General features: G+C 36.2%; 3 protein-coding genes across 11 annotated transcripts in view; 2 read left to right on the top strand and 1 right to left on the bottom strand.

The window, feature by feature from the left end:
• LOC127506495 (uncharacterized) overlaps positions 1–4136 on the top strand; it is a 15799-nt gene extending 11663 nt beyond the window's left edge. The window contains exons 12-16 of the mRNA XM_051883055.1: positions 427–730; positions 890–1225; positions 2423–2569; positions 2834–2950; positions 3287–4136. Of these exons, the coding sequence (XP_051739015.1) occupies positions 427–730; positions 890–1225; positions 2423–2569; positions 2834–2950; positions 3287–3624 (1242 nt within the window). The 3' untranslated portion in view covers positions 3625–4136. The remainder of the gene's footprint in view (positions 1–426; positions 731–889; positions 1226–2422; positions 2570–2833; positions 2951–3286) is intronic.
• The window catches only part of LOC127505725 (dynein axonemal assembly factor 3-like), a 26447-nt gene extending 7100 nt beyond the window's left edge, over positions 1–19347 (bottom strand). Inside the window, exon 1 of the mRNA XM_051881477.1 lies at positions 18767–19347. The gene's annotated coding sequence lies outside the window, so the exon portion shown is untranslated. The remainder of the gene's footprint in view (positions 1–18766) is intronic.
• Positions 6700–19347, top strand: part of kcnc3b (potassium voltage-gated channel, Shaw-related subfamily, member 3b) — a 70578-nt gene continuing 57930 nt past the window's right edge. For 5 of the 9 annotated variants that reach the window (XR_007927793.1, XM_051881471.1, XM_051881469.1 and 2 more), the window contains exons 1-3: positions 6702–7222; positions 12313–12369; positions 12471–12536. The gene's annotated coding sequence lies outside the window, so the exon portion shown is untranslated. Of the gene's footprint in view, positions 7223–12312; positions 12370–12470; positions 12537–19347 lie in introns of all 9 variants that reach the window. The other 4 variants (XM_051881466.1, XM_051881464.1, XM_051881472.1 and 1 more) reach the window with 3 other exon arrangements.

Below are 19347 nucleotides of genomic sequence, written 5' to 3'. Positions count from 1 at the left end.
TCCTTAGTTAATATTAAAGTTAAATGTTTTAAATATTTTATTTGTATGAATTAAGAGGTTTAAATTGAATTGATTTGCTGCTCAACTTAAGGTTTGTTATAAGTTTTGTTAAACATCAAAATAAAATGAGAGGATATATTCATGGACACTTTCATATTGTCATGTTTCCTAGGCTTACAGTGGATTTTCCATCGATGTCTCAGATGTGCAGAAATATCAAAAATGGCTGAAGCTAAAGACTTGTCAGAAACTAAGAAAGGCAAGTCAAAAGAAAAATGATCTATAACTAACGCTTCTGCTGAGTCTTACTGTACATAAAACACTATCATGACTCGTCTGATAGGTATATTTTTTCTTTATTATTATTATTTTTATAATTATTATCTTGTCTCTCTCTCTTCTTCAGAGTTGTCTCTTGTTTGCCAGTCTGACATTGCATATTTTAATCCTGGAGATGATGTGGTTCTGTCATGTCATCTTAAGCCGGCCATCAGTGCCGCTTCAATGGAGATCATGTGGTGGAATAAGGAGGATCTGGTCTTCCATTATAAGGATGGATGGGTGAAAGTGGGCTATGAGGGTCGAGTAAATCTTTCATTGGACGATCTACAAAATGGAAATGTGTCTTTGATTCTCAGAGATGTCAGGAGATCACAGAAGGGCCTCTGTATTTGTGAAGTCATCCATGAATTTCAAACATTGCAAGATACTGTTTTTCTCCATATCAGCTGTAAGTATTCAAATAAACATGTTATTCAACATAAGTCAGTTTGAAATTGTTCCTCTAACTTTGAAATTGCTTCAAAGCAGCTTTACAGAATAATATTATGCTGTAGTAATGTCCTAATGTTACTATTGTTCATGTGTTTCACAATATTTCTCCATCCAGCTGAAGACTTTAGTCTTGTGGTTCCTAATGGCACTGTATCTGCTGACACTGGATCAGATGTCATCCTACCTGTTCATCTCTCACCTGAAACCAGTGCTGTGTTCATGACAGTCAGATGGTTTAGAGAGACAGAGCTCATTTATCAGTATAAGAACGGGCAGGAGAAAACAAATGATAACTATGAGCACCGACTGAGTCTGTCCGTCCAGGAGCTGGAGAAAGGAAATCTGTCTCTGACTTTGAGAAATTTTCAGCCATCAGATTCAGGAAAATACACATGTAAAGTTTTTCATGATGGATGTCTGCAGACTGGAATAGTTCACTTGCAAGTGAAAGGTAAGATACTGTTTTTGGGGTAAGTTCAGGGTTAGTACCTAGTTATAACCCAGTTATTGTAATTGCTATAATAATTACATATGTACATGTGGAACAGGACTGTAAAATAAAGTGCTACCATATACATTATTGAACTTTTCTTCTTCAGCTCATTTCTGTACTAGTTTGTTCATGGAAAAAACATCAGTACTGCTTCAGTACAGCATGTTTCATGTATGTTGTAGTATATTTAATGAATAGCAGGTTAACATTGCTGACATTTGAAATTTGAGTTTTGGAGTAAGGACAGAAAAATGATACTTGTTTTGATATTTTGATATAATGCAAACACATGTAAACATTTTAAATTGTGGCTTAAAGTTCACCCAAAAATGAAAATTCTGTCATTATTTACTCACCCTCATGTCGTTCCAAACCTGTAAGACTTTCGTTCATCTTCGGAACACAAATGAAGATATTTTTGATGAAATCTGAGCAATTTCTGTCCCTCCATTGACAGCTATGCAACTACTACTTTGACACTTCAAAAAGTTCATAAAGAGATTGTAAAACAAATCCATATGAATCGCACAGTTTAGTCCAAATTTTCTGAAGAGACTTGATCACTTTATATGATGAACCGATTTAATTTAGGCTTTTATTCACATATAAACATTTATCAACTCACACATCAGTTGTGGTAAACAGAAGCACAAGCGTGCTTGATTGACGTGTGAGAACCAATGAGGTTCATTCTCATGCTTACGCATCATGTTTAAGCTTCCACAAGAACCAATGAGGTTTGTTCTCGCACGTCAAGCAGGTTCAGTTGAGCTGTAAATGTTTATGTTTGCTGATGAATGTTTATATGTAAATAAATGCCTAAATTCGAATTGTTCATCATATAAAGTGATTGAGTCTCTTCAGAAAATTTGGACTAAACCACTCAAATCATATGGATTAGTTTTACGATCTCTTTATGAACTTTTTGAAGAATCAAAATGGTAGTTGCATAGCTGTCTATGGAGAGACAGAAATCACTCAGATTTCATTAAAAATATCTTAATTTGTGTTCTGAAGATGAACGAAAGTCTTACGGGTTTGGAACAACATGAGGGTGAGTAAATGATGACAGAAGTTTCATTTCAACTTTGAAGTGTCCAAGTAATTTTTGGGGCCACAACTAAAAAAATCACCTTGATATTTGGTTTATTTTAGAGATTCAGAAGTGTGATGAAGCTAGATTGAGGCATCTCCACAGTGTGCTAAAACAAGTACAGGATGACATTATGATACAGAAAGTACAACTGTTAACAGGAACCTTAAGTTTGCTTCAAGAAACACTCAGTCAAGATGGTGCCTTTGGTAAGTCTGAGAGACAGTGAGTAGAAAAAACAATCTTCAGATTTTTACAGAAGTGAGATATACATAAAGTAAATTGCATTTTTTATTTTTAATTATTACTGTTTAATACTACAATGTTATTGTAACTAACAAAATGGTAGTTACTATATCTTTAATGGGAAGAGCTATTGAGAATTTTTGTTGTATTTAAATTTGCAATCCAATCTGCAATGTCATTTTTGTATTTTAAATAATATTTTATCAATGACTTGTGATTGCTTGCAGTGGAAGATGATGGCATGCATGAGCCACGCACAATGGCAGGAGAGACACTGAAACGTTTGTTTGGGCAAAATATCATATACATTACCGACAGAATACGTTCTATAAGTGCACCAAACTGTAAGTGTCATATGTGGTTATCTAAGATGTATGTAATTGCCATCATATACTTTACCTACTTTTTTTCCCCATGAAAATGATTTTTTTATTTTAATCTGTGCACTAGAAAGCAGTTTCAGTTCATTTTGTTAGTCTCTCAATGTCCACAGTAAAGACAAGTATTATACTGGAAGCAGATACACCAAACCTTAGTATATTTGTTTGGTTATTTTTTTCCCATGTCCATTGTAGATGGAGGGCTGACTTACAGCACCATTGCAGCTGCATTTGTTTTGTGATTTGGTTAGTTCCATGTTATACATGTCCTGTTTCTTTGCTTGTGTGTCAATATTGCAGTGGATAGACATCATCATGATCAAAACACAAGACAAGCAAGAGAAGGGAATACTGCCACTCAGCAAGAGTTGTTCAGCCCAAATATACCAACACCGAATCGTCAAAACAGAATAAAATCAGAAGGAGCAACAACACAAATGGATCAGGAAAGGAAACAAGAGAGTAAATCCACAGAGCAAAGGAGGTCCTCCCTACAGGAAGAAGAAAGTGAAAGAACATCACAATCAGCCTCATTACTACCAGGAGATACAACACAAACACCAGAGAGGCCAGAAGACAGAATGCCGAGGACTCGAAGAAGACGCCAAAGTACAAATACAAACTGCCAGTTTACTTAATTATTAAACATAAAGTAGAAGATATACAATTATTACTGGTCTATTAGGATTAAGCATGTTAATAGAACAATCTGAAAATCTTTGTATAGTTAATTGACTGTATTTGATGAATGTGTCATGTTGGAGACTGGAATCAATCACAATTTTTGTGAGATCTCAAAAACCACATCCTCTCTCCAAAAACGCTGCCCTCCAAAAACTATTATATACTACTACTACTATATATTCTATTGTTCCACAAATGTGAATAACCATTGTAAAGCTCTAATAGCGATTCATTGACGTCAGGATCATTAATTCATACATTAATTCCTGATATAGACCAGTATAGGTCTGCATTAAAAGGGTTTAGATTAAGCCAGCATTAGGCCTTAGTTCAATTAGGGCAATTAAATTGCTTTTATAAACGTACTGGAGCAATTCTTGAGACAAAACAATGGCACTGACATATTTTAAGATGTATCAGCACAAGTTGCTTTAAGTTAAAACAGCTCAAACATGCATTTTAGTCTGGGATTAGACTTAAAGGATTAGTTCACTTTCAAATAAAAATTTCCTGATAATTTACACACCCCCATGTCATCCAACATGTTCATGTCTTTCTTTCTTCAGTCGAAAATAAATGAAGGTTTTTGATGAAAACATTCCAGGATTATTCTCCTTTTAATGGACTTCAGTGGTCTCCAAACGGTTGAAGGTCAAAATTACAGTTTCAGTGCAGCTTCAAAGGACTTTAAACGATACCAGACGAGGAATAAGGGTCTTATCTAGGGAAACGATTGGTCATTTTCAAAAAAAAATGTAAATGTATATGCTTTATATAAACAAACGATCGCCTTCCAAGTGCTTCCGCCAAAACCGCACTTTCGTATTCTTCAAAAAGTTTACGCTGTATGTCCTACGCCTTCCCTATTCTACTTATGGAACGAACACAGCGGCAGTTACATTTTTCTTGAAAATGACCGATCGTTTCGCTAGATAAGACCCTTATTCCTCGTCTGGTATCGTTTAAAGCCCTTTGAAGCTGCACTGAAACTGTCATTTTGACCTTCAACCGTTTGGAGACCATTGAAGTCCACTATAAGGAGAATAATCCTGGAATGTTTTCATCAAAAACCTTAATTTCTTTTCGACTGAAGAAAGAAATACATGAACATGTTGGATGACATGGGGGTGAGTAAATTATCAGGAAAATTTTATTTGAAAGTGAACTAATCCTTTAAGCCTTGTCTGTGAAACCGGGGTGAATGTTTTAAAATATAGTTTTTGAATTTATGGATAAAATACTTGAAGATTCCTTTATGTTTTCTTGTACAACAGTTTTACACCTTTATACCTCAAATGTGAACTTGAATTTGTAAAGCATTTAAAGCTGCAGTCCTAACCCTAACTTTTTTTTGGTTAAAAATGATCCAAAATCAATTTTTGAGCAAGTACATAACCAGCCAGTGTTCAAAACTTTCCCCTTACCTTAACCCGATTCACAACGGTAAGCTTGTAATAATGTTTTCTAGTTCGAGTGGTACTGGTAGGTTTCTGCGAGAAATTCAAGCATGCCGCCGTTTGTCTTTGCTTCATTAAGTCACGTCTGTTTACATAAAGAAGGAGTCCCAGCTAGTAGGCTATATGAGGATGCTGCTGGATCATTTATAGCCTTTTTTCACAGCAGCTGGAATAATTAAACATTTTGATGGCGGATTGTATGGTATGACAAATTAACGTTAGAGATTAGACTGTACAGAAATTGAAATCTACAGGTAATGCTAATAAACATAGTCATGCAATGCTGATGTTGTTAACATTAACAATTTGAGAACAAAGTATAACTAATAATAATTTGCGCGGTTTGATGTGATCCGAGCTAAGCGATCGTTAGATTTAAACATCACTGGCAGCGCGATTTATTGTAATGCTTCTTTTTCTCAGTTGGTCAGAACAAAAGTGGCAGATTTGTTACTAGTTCAGATGACATTTTCCAGTGAAAATTCTTATTTTGGTCATACTTCCAAGACTACAATCTGTGATTCAAAAGTACAGTATCCACCGGTGCGGTGACTGACAGCAAACATTAGATTCATGTGCGCTGACGAGCCGTGCTGATGCACAACCCACGTAAAGATGATAATTCCGCAAATAACTGCAATTGCAGGTTTAAAACAGAGATGGCGACAAAGAGGCAAAACTTACAGACTGCAGCTTTAAACTGACATTCTTGTGGTAGTTGTAGACCTTAGCAATTTCATAGCAGCTAATGTTTTTTTTTTAAGTATGAAGGAAGTTTTCTTCCATATTGTGTTGAACAAGAAAAGAATGCTTGATTGGTGTGACTTGTTTTTGTCCATAGACCTTATTCAGAGCAGCGTCATGACAGGTATGAAAGCGAGGCTGTGAGTGATAGACGTGTTTTCAATGGCATCCACTTTAAAAAGCTGTATAAATCTCCTAAATCAAATATAATTTTCCATAGCTCAAGTTTTTTGTCTACTGGAATTTCTTGGAAAGATATTTTTGCAGTGTTTTGTCAGCAGAACAACCCAAAAACACATAAAATAGCATAACCCACTGAAGAGATGTATATCTATCCCTCACAGCCTCGCTTTCATTCCCGTTAGAAATCAAATATGGCGCTGCTGTGAATAAGGTCTATGGGGAATTGATTGGATGGTTGGATTGTTGTTGCTGTCGTCTGATTTGAGTGACAGTTTGTCCCGCCCCCACGCCAGTAAACACTCCGATTTTGATTAAAGATTATCACGTGAGTCACGTGAATTAAAAAATGATGTGAATTGGTTATTTTTTATATCAAACAATGCAATATTCCATTTTGATTTCATGGTGACTTTAAACCCGGCTTCATCACCCTAGAGTAGACACTAATTCATACATTTTCACTCAAATTGATATTAAGATATTAATGTTATTATTATTAAATAATAATAAAAGTAGAGTAAAAAAAGAACCATGACTAGTGGTCTCAGTCATTAGTACACAAAAAATATTTCACATTTACAGTCTGTGAAGGTCGGTGTTTTTTTTACACCTTTTTGTATGAATTTCTCCGTCCCATTCGCGCGCGCCACGTCACAATCACCAACTCGCGTGAGTCCTCCCACCGCCCACGCGTGACATCTGAAAGAAGAAAAAATGAAATAAATAAATGAGCAAGGTGCAGTTCCGCCAGGAGCCGTGAGTGTGTGTGCGCGTGAATGTGTGTGTGTCGTCTGTCTGAAACATGAACCGCTTGCATTAGACATCAGGAGGGCGATTGAAAACGGGGCAAAAATCACCACCAACATCATCTTCATCATCCTTCTCTTCCACGGGGGAAACCTGTTCGCACGCGCCGGGGAGCAGGAAGATCAAATTAGGGTGGTGAAATTATTTGTGCAAGCTGCCTATGAAGGGGAGGAAGGTGTAACACACACACTACAGAGTGTGTGTTGTTGTTGCCATTAGTGTTAATGATCTTATTTACTACTCTCTTAATTATCAGCTCTAAAAACATCCGTGGAAAACTGGAGCATACATGTCGTGATCTGAGAAAAGCATCGGGTTATTCTTATGGATTAACATATGCTCTAAACTCAACCCAGGTCAAGTGAGTATGCTGCTTAGTAGGCTATAGATGTCTACACTGTGTCTGTATAGTGCACTAAATGTCTGTATATTGTGTGTGTGATGTTTGTTGCATGCAATTTTCTGTTAAATTGATAAGAGAATAAATAAACTCTCTTTCTGTCTATTTATCATATGTTTCCAGTGTTTAATGGTTGAGGATGTTAATCTATGGTGAGCGATACTCACACAACATTCAACAAGTATTGTTTTGTGATGGTGCGTTCATGGTAAATGCATTGATGCTTCTACCGGCCACCAGCATTGATGTGGAATAGCATTTGTGTGGGATATCACGGCACACGGGCAGGTGTGTGAAATGAGATGCAGGACACACTACATACGTGTTCACATGTTTTGCACAGTCTATTTGAGCATATATCCTCATACAGCCAGATTTATGTGGATTAAAAGCTGGAATAGGATTGCTCGGGATAATTTTCACCTATTGGCCTGAGAGTAAGGAAGCCACCATGGATAACTAGTGTCATGTCTTTCCTGCAGGGATGAGTAATCAGGGAGAGACTGAGAGAGAGAAACAGACAACAGAGCAGAGCTTGTGTGAACTCGTGAAATAAAAGCACGGAAGAAGGCAGAAATGGGAGGCATCAGGTTTTATTTATATACTGTGTAAATAATTAATGAGCTGTCCATGGTTGTTGAACTCGGTGACCAGTGGTCTGGTGTGATTGCTGCAAAAATTTAGAAGACGAACGATAATCGAAAGATCTGACACATGCTTTGTTGATTTAAATTCATAGTTATGCAAAATATATCTTTATTCCTCCAAGTTAGAGCATTAGCTCTTAAATAAAATCACGCATTGAGCAAATTAGATCATCTGCTTCTTTTATTAATACAGTTCTACTTAAAAATTTCTGTTCTTGTTTTAGGATAAATGCAGTTTTAGAATTACACTTGATTGAATTAAAATAAGTTGTGATTGATGTAGTTTAAGTGTTTCAATATTATTCCCACTTTTATCTGTTTTTCTGTAAATAAACAGTTAAAAGGACATAAAATAGTTACACTGTAAAAAAGAATTGTTGGTTTAACTTAAAAAAGTAAGTTGCCTTAAAATTTTGAGTTCATTGAAATTAAAAATTTGAGTCAATACAATGAAGACTGGTTTAATCAACAGAAACTCAAAATATGCTATCTGAAGCACATTATTTAAGTTGATTTGACAGTAGAAAAAATTTGATAAATCATGAAAATGTTTTAGTCTGTAGATTTTTTTAATGTTTTTGAATTAAGTCTCTTCTGAGGCTGCATTTATATGTTCAAAAATACAGTAAAACAGTAATATTGCGAAATATTATTACAATTTAAAATAGCTGTTTTCTATTTGAACATATTTTAAAATGTAATTTATTTCTGTGATCAAAGCTGAATTTTCAGCATCATTACTCCAGTCTTCAGTGTCACATGATCCTTCAGAAATCATTCTAATATGACGATTTGCTGCTCAAGAAACATTATCAATGTTGAAAACAGCTGTGTTACTTCAAATTTCGTGATACATTTTTTCAGAATTCTGTGATGAATAGAAAGTTTGAAAAAACCTATTTACTTAAAATAGAAATATTTTGTCTTTACTGTCTATTTTGATCAATTTAATGCATCCTTGCTGATTAAAATGATTAATTTCTTTTTTTTTTTTTTAAATCTTATTGACCCTAAACTTTCAGTTCATGGCTTTTCCCACTGCTTTCATGTCCTGTTTTATAGTCTTATATCAGCACAAAACTCTTGTTTCATTTCCCCTCTCTTTTTTTCCTGCAGTTATATAATGTTATTTTCTGCACAACTTTCAACATACCGGAACCGTAAACTTAAAGCATTATCTCTGTTGTTCTCATTGGTAAATATTGTCTGCTATTATCCTGATTTTAAGGTTGATTGATCCGTGGACAGTGTGAAAGTTATGTACTGTAGATGGCAGAGGCTGAAATGAAGTGTCAGGGTCATATTTCTTATTGTTCTTTTAGTACTGAGTATGATCTTATATTATTGTTAAACCTGCTATACAGGTGCTGGTCATATAATTAGAATATCATCAAAAAGTTTATTTATTTCACTAATTCCATTCAAAAAGTGAAACTTGTATATTATATTCATTCATTACACACAGACTGATATATTTCAAATGTTTATTTCTTTTAATTTTGATGATTATAATTGACAACTAAGGAAAATCCCGAATTCAGTACCTCAGAAAATTAGAATATTACTCAAGACCAATACAAAGAAAGGATTTTTAGAAATCTTGGCCAACTGAAAAGTATGAACATGAAAAGTATGAGCATATACAGCACTCAATACTTAGTTGGGACTCCTTTTGCCTGAATTACTGTAGCAATGCGGCGTGGCATGGAGTCGATCAGTCTGTGGCACTGCTCAGGTGTTATAAGAGCCCAGGTTGCTCTGATAGTGGCCTTCAGCTCTTCTGCATTGTTGGGTCTGGCATATCGCATCTTCCTCTTCACAATACCCCATAGATTTTCTATGGGGTTAAGGTCAGGCGAGTTTGCTGGCCAATTAAGAACAGGGATACCATGGTCCTTAAACCAGGTACTGGTAGCTTTGGCACTGTGTGCAGGTGCCAAGTCCTGTTGGAAAATGAAATCTGCATCTCCATAAAGTTGGTCAGCAGCAGGAAGCATGAAGTGCTCTAAAACGTCCTGGTATACGGCTGCGTTGACCTTGGACCTCAGAAAACACATTGGACCAACACCAGCAGATGACATGGCACCCCAAACCATCACTGACTGTGGAAACTTTACACTGGACCTCAAGCAACGTGGATTGTGTGCCTCTCCTCTCTTCCTCTGGACTCTGGGACCCTGATTTCCAAAGGAAATGCAAAATTTACTTTCATCAGAGAACATAACTTTGGACCACTCAGCAGCAGTCCAGTCCTTTTTGCCTTTAGCCCAGGCAAGACGCTTCTGACGCTGTCTGTTGTTCAAGAGTGGCTTGACACAAGGAATGCGACAGCTGAAACCCATGTCTTGCATACGTCTGTGCGTAGTGGTTCTTGAAGCACTGACTCCAGGGTGCGGTTATCCCTATTGCTTGTACACTTTTTTCTACCACATCTTTTCCTTCCCTTCGCCTCTCTATTAATGTGCTTGGACACAGAGCTCTGTGAACAGCCAGCCTCTTTTGCAATGACCTTTTGTGTCTTGCCCTCCTTGTGCAAGGTGTCAATGATCGTCTTTTGGACAACTGTCAAGTCAGCAGTCTTCCCCATGATTGTGTAGCATACAGAACTAGACTGAGAGACCATTTAAAGGGCTTTGCAGGTGTTTTGAGTTAATTAGCTGATTAGAGTGTGGCACCAGGTGTCTTCAATATTGAACCTTTTCACAATATTCTAATTTTCTGAGATACTGAATTTGGGATTTTCCTTAGTTGTCAGTTATAATCATCAAAATTAAAAGAAATAAACATTTGAAATATATCAGTCTGTGTGTAATGAATGAATATAATATACAAGTTTCACTTTTTGAATAGAATTAGTGAAATAAATCAACTTTTTGATAATATTCTAATTATATGACCAGCACCTGTATTTGTTAGAGATACATCAGTTATTAAAACTGTAACATTTCAAAAGTTGGTTGTTGGATTCAGAACACATAGTGATCCAATAAAACCCAACAAATTGTATCCCTTCAGTTTAAATTTTGCATATTTGCTTGTCCCATAACCAATTATACTGCTGAGTTAACCGGCTGTATTTCAGTCAAAGCAGTCCTTGTGAAATTCTGACGGGTCTGTTGACATTTACATGATGTCACTGTGCCCCATCTCTGCTAGAACTGCTAATAGATTCTCTGTCTCTCTCTTCAGACACTTTGCTGTAATTGCTGTTAAACTTAAAAATTAATTTTCACAGTGTAGGCTTTTATATTTTAGTCTGTTTGGAGAATCATAAGTGAGATTGAACTGATATAATGGTCTGTAAGATTTTTAAAAGCTTTTGAAACAAGTCTCCTGTTCACAGAGACTGCATTTATTTTATCAAAATACAGTAAAAACAGTGAAATATTATTACAATTTAAAGTAGCTGTTTTCTATTTGAATATATATTAAAATGTAATTTATTCCTGTGATCGAATCTGAGTTTTCAGCATGATTACTCCAGTCTTCAGTGTCACATGATCCTTCAGAAATCATGTTTTGATGCTCAAGAAACATTTCTGATTATTATTAATGTTAAAAACAGTTGTTCTGCTTAATATTTCGGTGGAAACCGTGATACATTTTTTTCAGAATTCTGTGATGAATAGAAAGTTAAAAAAAAACAGCATTTACTTGAAATAGAAATATTTTGTCTTTACTGTTTATTTTGATCAATTTAATGCATCCTTGCTGAATAAAATAATTAATTTCTTTAAAAGAAAATATTACTGACCCCAAACTTTCTTCATGGCTTTTCCCACTGCTTTCATGTCCTGTTTTATAGTCTTATATCAGCATAAAACTCTTGTTTCATTTCCCCTCTCTTTTTTTCCTGCAGTTATATAATGTTATTTTCTGCACAACTTTCAACATACCAGAACCGTGAACTTCTTAAAGTATTATCTCTGTTGTTCTCATTGGTAAATATTGTCTGCTATTATCCTGATTTTAAGGTTGATTGATCCGTGGACAGTGTGAAAGTTATGTACTGTAGATGGCAGTGGCTGAAATGAAGTGTCAGGGTCATATTTCTTATTGTTCTTTTAGTACTGAGTATGATCTTATATTATTGTTAAACCTGCTATATTTGTTAGAGATATATCAGTTATTAAAACTGTAAACATTTCAAAAGTTGGTTGTTGGATTCAGAACACATAGTGATCCAATGAAACCCAACAAATTGTATCCCTTCAGTTTAATTTTTGCATATTTGCAGTAGTTAAAGAGCCTTGTCCCATAACCAATTATACTGCTGAGTTAACCGGCTGTATTTCAGTCAAAGCAGTCCTTGTGAAATTCTGACGGGTCTGTTGACATTTACATGATGTCACTGTGCCCCATCTCTGCTAGAACTGCTAATAGATTCTCTGTCTCTCTCTTCAGACACTTTGCTGTAATTGCTGTTAAACTTGAGAAAGAGCAGAGCTCTCAGACACAGAGGTGAGGAAAGGGTTACACTGCTGTAAGACGATACATGTTCCTCATTTAGCAACTTTGACCTCTTACTCAATTCATATTTCTCATAATCCCTTACATTTCAGTCTCTGGTTCTACAGGCTGAGATTTCTGGTTTATACGCAGCTTCTGTTTGCCACTGACGACCAAAGGTATGAAACCTATAATACTCCTGGTAGAGATGCTGTAACATTTGATAGTTATTTATATTTTTCTATTTCTTGATTATTATTCCTCCTCTCTCAACCACATAAAATATCTAAATTAACTTTTTAGGACTGCCAAAGTGTAGTTAGATTATTTTAAAATGTTTACTTTTAATGTAGTATGCATATAAAGTTTATAATATTTCTAGTCATAAAGTATGTTTTTTTTTTTAATGTTTTAAAAAAAAAAAAAAAAATCTATAAAATTACTTGAAAAGTTCTATATACAGTTGCAAGAAAAAGTATGTGAACCACTTGCAGAATCTGTGAAAATGTGAATAATTTTAACAAAATAAAGGAGATCATACAAAACGCATGTTATTTTTTATTTAGTACTGTCCTGAGTAAGATATTTTACATAAAAGATGTTTACATATAATCCACAAGACAAAAAAATAGCTGAATTTATTAAAATAACCCCATTCATAAGTATGTGAATTATTGATTCTTAATACTGTGTGTGGTTACCTGGATGATCTACGACTGTTTTTTTGTTGTGTGATGGTTGTTCATGAATCTCTTGTTTGTCCTGAGCAGTTAAACTGAGCTCTGTTCTTCAGAAAAATCCTCCAGGTCCTGCAGATTCTTCAGTTTTCCAGCATCTTTTGCATATTTGAACCCTTTACAGCAGTGACTGAATGATTTTGAGATCCGTCTTTTCACACTGAGGACAACTGAGGGGCTCAAACACAACTATTAAAAAAGGTTCAAACATTCACTGATGCTCCAGAAGGAAACATGATGCATTAATAGACGGGGGGTGAAAACATTTGGAATTTGAAGATCAAGGTAAATTGTATTTAATTTGTCTTCCGGGAAACATGAAAGTATCTTCTGTTGCTTCCGAAGGGCAGTACTAAATGAAAAAAAAAAATGATATTCAAGCGAAATAAGAAAAATTTGGACATCTTCATCCTGTTCAAAAGTTTTCACCCCCCGACTCTCAATGCATCATGTTTTTTTCTGAAGCATCAGTGAATGTTTGGACCTTTTTTAATAGTTGTGTTTGAGTCCCTCAGTTGTCCTCAGTGTGAAAAGACGGATCTCAAAATCATTCAGTCACTGCTGGAAAGGGTTCAAATATGCAGGAGATGCTGGAAAACTGAAGAATCTGCAGGACCTGGAGGATTTTTCTGAAGAACAGAGCTCAGTTTAACTGCTCAGAACAAACAAGGGACTCATGAACAACCATCACACAACAAACAAACAGTCGTAGATCATCCAGGTAACCACACACAGTATTAAGAATCAATGGTTCACATACTTATGAATGGGGTTATTTTAATAAATTCAGCTATTTTTTTGTCTTGTGGATTATATGTAAACATCTTTTATGTAAAATATCTTACTCAGGACAGTACTAAATAAAAAATAACATGCATTTTGTATGATCTCCTTTATTTTGTTAAAATTATTCACATTTTCACAGATTCTGCAAGTGCTTCACATACTTTTTCTTGCAACTGTATGTGACTGACAGAACCCTATAAAGTTCTAAATAGAACCTTTTCAAAAAAGCATCACTTCTAGTCCAGTATCTCTAATATCTCATATGCAGGTTAGAATGCAGCACACGTTTCCAAAAAGAGGAAGGAGCTCCGCTGGCAGCCAATGGCGCAGTTGCGCGGTCTTTTGTTTGGAGTATAATAGGCTGCTATTTGTGCTCACAGGTAGCTCAGAATGATAGTTTGCCCTTAAGGAAGGAAAAGCTTTTCTACACAGCAGCTGAAGCAGACAATATGGAGTCTGCCCTCCACTGCAGTTTGCAGCACGCCGCTGAATGAAAATGTGAGACGCGCTGACTCGCGCGCGTGCACACACACACACACACACACACACACACACACAATATCACAGAGTCTGCTGCTGAGAGATGTGTTCACAGCTGCAGAAATAGACACAGCACCAGTGCATCACGTGATGGCTGTGTCTATCCGAGAGGATTTTTATGATGTGAATCATGCATTTCGGGTTTTATTGCTGAGGTATTTTTGTATCAATAAATACCCCGTGCGTGCACGAGATAAGACTGCTTGCAGGCAGGGAAAAGATCATTTTAACGCGCGCGCTTTCTCTCTGTCTGCCCGTATTTCTTTCTGCATCAGTGGATCTAATGTTTTGACCTTTGAAGGAGGGAGCGAGGGAGACGTGGGACGGCGTGCGTTTCTGATGAATGTCTCGATAGAATAGTTGAAATTGTTGGCGCAAAGATCAGATCAGGGAAGAGCGGGAGAGAGAGAGAGAGAGGGACGTGTGGTGAACAGGACAGTGTGTGTGGTGTCACCGCATAGGGGAGGCGACTGCAGAACTCTGCATTGCTGCAGTTCCCTTCATGTCCTGATGGGGCTCCACTGCACCAGACGGGAACATGTGAGGGTCTGCCAGCCTTTAATGGGGCGCTATAAGATCAGAGTTTTGGAATAGATATCATGCCTATTGTAACTTCAGTTCTCTTTCACTTTCTGTCCTTTACATTGTAGACCTTAATTAGGGTAGTGCCATATTTAATTGTTGACAGGAATCAAAATGAGGCTGTGAGGGATAGAAGTTTGGATTGTACACAGTTGTTTAACAACAGACTGATTGTTCAACTGACAAAATGTCTTTCTGTGGGGGAACAAAAACTCCATAAAACAGTTTTGAAAGTAAAATTATGTGATCTGGGACCTTTATTCAGTGCTTGCCATTGTAAATTCAGTATGGCGTCTGGCCTGACTAAGGTAGAGGCTATATTATCTTGTGTTCTTGCTGTATGCTCATTCTTTCATTGCATTTTGTCCTTTATGTACCCTGTCTTGCTGAAAAAAGAAAACATTAATTGTTTTGCTGGTCTCCCAGTCTGGTCAGGCTCATCTGTTGGTTGGTTTTAAAGAGGTTTTGGCCACTTTTCAGTTGGTCAGGCTAGGGAGACCAACTCAAACCAGCATCAACAATGGTCATCATTTACTTACCCTCATGTTGTAAACTACTAGATATGACTGTGAACCTAAAGGGTTAGTTCACTCAAAAATTAAAATTCTGTCATTAATTACTCACCCTCATGTTGTTCCAAACACGTAAGACTTTCGTTCATCTTCGGAACACAAATGAATATCTTTTTAATGAAATCTGAGAGCTTTCTGTCCCTTCATTGACAGTCTACGTAACTACCACTTTCAAGCCCCAGAAAAGTAGTAAAGACATCATTAAATAATACATGTGACTCCAGTGGTTTAACCTCAGTTTTATGAAGAGACACGAGTGATTTGTTTGCGCAAAAAAAAACATAATTTACCACTTTATTTACAAAATATTAAACTCTGATGTGCGTGGTGCTCTCGTGACTCGCGTTGGAGATTAATATTTTGTAAATAAAGTGGTAAACAGTTTTTTTACATACAAAAAAAGTTAAAACACTGGAGTCACGTGGAGTACTTTAATACCGTTCTGAGGCTTGAAAGTGGTAGTTGCGTAGTCTGTCAATGGAGGGACAGAAAGCTCTCAGATTTCATTAAAAAGATCTTCATTTGTGTTCTGAAGATGAACAAAAGTCTTACAGGTTTGGAACGACATGAAGTAAAGTAAATGATGACAGCAGGGTACTATTTTTTTTCTTTTTGTGATTTTTAATGGCTATTTTCTTTTCTAAAGTTATTTTTTTTTAAATCTTCTTTTCTAAATTGGATCGTTCTGACTCAACATTCTGATTGTCTGATGTTTGAAACTGTTGTAAAACACGACCCTAACAATAAACTTATACCTGACAGTGACTATAATTCAGCACATTGCTACGCTGCTTGGCAACAGTAAACAGCTTACAGTTATACTAATTAACTGTATTACTTAATGAAATATTTATTCTGATTATTATGATTAATGCACATATATGCATATATATATATATATATGACTGTTTCAGTCACTGTCAGTATTCTATTCCAAACAGCCCATGACACGCCCCTGTCTGCCATTGGTCAGAAACAGATAACTCCGCCCCAAACTCACTCCATTGGTTGAGTCAGTGTTGCTGTGTAGGGCTGGTTGTGATGTTCAAATAAACAGAGCAGTGTTTTAAAAGCAGCACAGATTCACAGTGGTTTTTACTAATAGTTGTCTTTGCATATTAGGCTGGATAAAAGGACATTTTAACATCAAATTCACCTTTAAGTTGTCAGGTTTTATGGCTAAAAACTCCTCTTACTCGTGGAACGCATGACATCGATTGGCTTTATTTCATCTTCACATCTCCTGCGTTGTCCTTTTCATTTGCTTGTGTTCCTTTTTTCCAGCCCCCCTTCCCATCTCTCACTCTCTTTCATGAGCAGGCTTTCCATTTTTTTGCCAAGTACAGGAACGTAAGTCACTCACTCTCTCCAGTCTTTTAAATTCTCTCTCTCTCTCGTCCCCTCCCCCCTCTCTCTGGTCTCTCCTGATCTGTTCTGCTCTCCCTCCCCCTCTTGCTGCAGTGTTACTGCTAATGTATATTAGCGTCACTGCAGTCCTCCACTGCTCACCCTCTCCATCTCTCCTTCAGCTTCCATTTCCTCTTCAATGCTAACAGAATTTTTACTTCTCGCCGTGTTGTCTTATTTTGCGCAGGTTCTATGTGACACATGCGTACACACACACACACACACACACACACATATACAGGAGAGGGAATGCGCTGGGTAATTATACCTTGTCTCCCTCACACTGTTTCAGGATTTCTCATGCTGCTCACATGATCTCTAAACTCTCTCTTTTTTTCTTGCCTACCTCTCTTTTATCTACTCATTTTTCTCACCTTCTCTTTGTGACCCCCCCCTCCCTTCCTCCCTCTCCCTTCCAAAAAATAAATAAAATAAATAAATAACTGAAATGAAACGTCACCACTGGTGCTGAGCTCAGTTCTGGTGCCTGCTTCACACACACACACACACACACACACAGCAAAATATTAACCCTCTCAGCTCTTCTGCAGGGATTATGTTTTTAGTTATTTAAAACTTTTGCATATTTTTTTTACATTAAGTCATGTACATGTATATTCCTCATCATGTCATCAATATTTTTTAATACTTTTCCTAATATATTATTAACTAAAACTACCAAATGGTAATTGATTCTAATAAATAGTCAGATTTTTTTTTAATGAATGCATAGTTTTAAAGTACCTTACTGTGCCCGATCCTTATATTTTCTCTACCTTTAACTCATTTCACATCATCTTTTCTTATTGTTTGTCAAGTTTTCGTAGCCCTCTCTCATGTGAGCGCTGCAGTACGACTGCTGTCCGAGGTGCTGATATCAGCCCTGTTCAAACTTCTGAGTCTGCAATTATTTTTTTCTTCTTTTTTTCTCTGTCCCCTTGACCTCTGTGCCAGCTTTTCTCACTTTTTCTCCATCTGTGCCTTCGCTTATCTCACTTTTTTTAATTGTTTTCTTTCATAATCCCTCCTGTGGGTTCATTTAAGTATCGCATTATTCCATTAACATGCTCTCTGAGTCACATTTATGCACCTGAACAGCTTTGAACTCACTATTTCTATAGTGTTTTACATGCATTAATCTGAAAGCTCTGTGGCTGCTACAAAATCAATATGATATACAAACTGCCACAGCTTTATTCCTCCTGTAGTTTTTTATGCAAGCACAAGTAGAGCATTTTAACTCCTGACTCTCTTTTGGGTGCCAAAAAGTCAGTCACTGTAAAAAACTAGTTTAACACTTAAACATCCTTTTGAAACAAATTTCACTCAGAAATTGCTAGTAAATTTCACAAATAATAAAAAACAGCAAGTAACACTGAAATAAATGTAACATTTTGAAGTAGAAAAAAAAAAAACGAAATAGTATTTTCTTGTAAAATGTATGACAATAATCTTTGTTACAGTGTATTTAAAGTTTAAAAGCACTTACTTCTATGACTATATTAAGCATTATAAAGTTACCACAACACACACTGTAAAAAAGAATTGTTGGTTTAACTTAAAAAAAAGTAAGTTACCTGGTTGCCTTTAAAATTTTGAGTTCATTGAAATTAAAAATTTGAGTTTATACAATGAAGGTGATTGGTTTAATCAACAGAAACTCAAAATATTATGTTATCTGAACCATATTAATTATCTAAGTTGATTTGACAAAAGAAAAAATGTTGCGATCAATTTTTTACAGACTTCGCATACAGCCGCTATCAGAAGTAAATAAAGTCTTACCTTTAATATTTCCATCCTCTTTCTTGACTTTCTTTTCTAGCTCACTCGTTTAAATGCAGTTCTGCGAGAGTTGACTAACTTTCACCAGACTGCCTAGAAAAGAAATAGAATAAACAGAAAGGAAAGTGACTGAGGAAATGATGAGAGTTGAGTCTCTAGCTGCCAAAAAGTATGATTAAATTGATAAAATGGAAGAAAAAAAGATAGAAAGAAGCAGAAAGACTAATGGAAGAAGGAGAAAGTGCTTGTGAAATGAAATGAAGAGGGAATCAGCTGAAAGAAGGGGTGATGTAGTAGAAAAGAGAAAAGTAAGTGATGCTGGACTCCAGAGTCGTTCTCGGTGAATTGTGATTCCTTAATGCGGAATTGGAGAGCGAGGGATGGGATGGGATGGGGGGGAGAGGAGAGGAGGAGAAAAGGTAAGGTGGGGAGGCAAACAGAGACGGGATAGGAACAGAAGGAGAGAAAAATGGAAAGAATACTTTCCATAAAAGCAAGTAAATCAGAACCAGGGTTCTTTACTACAATAATAGACAGAAGAGAGGAAAAGAAGAGGGAGATGCACAAAGTCAGGATTTTAC

This window comes from Ctenopharyngodon idella, chromosome 23 (genome assembly GCF_019924925.1).
Source record: "Ctenopharyngodon idella isolate HZGC_01 chromosome 23, HZGC01, whole genome shotgun sequence".
In the NCBI taxonomy this organism is placed as follows: Eukaryota; Metazoa; Chordata; class Actinopteri; order Cypriniformes; family Xenocyprididae; genus Ctenopharyngodon; species Ctenopharyngodon idella.
The sequence above is the reverse complement of the archived record's forward strand: the minus strand, read 5'-3'. Positions and strand labels throughout refer to the sequence as shown.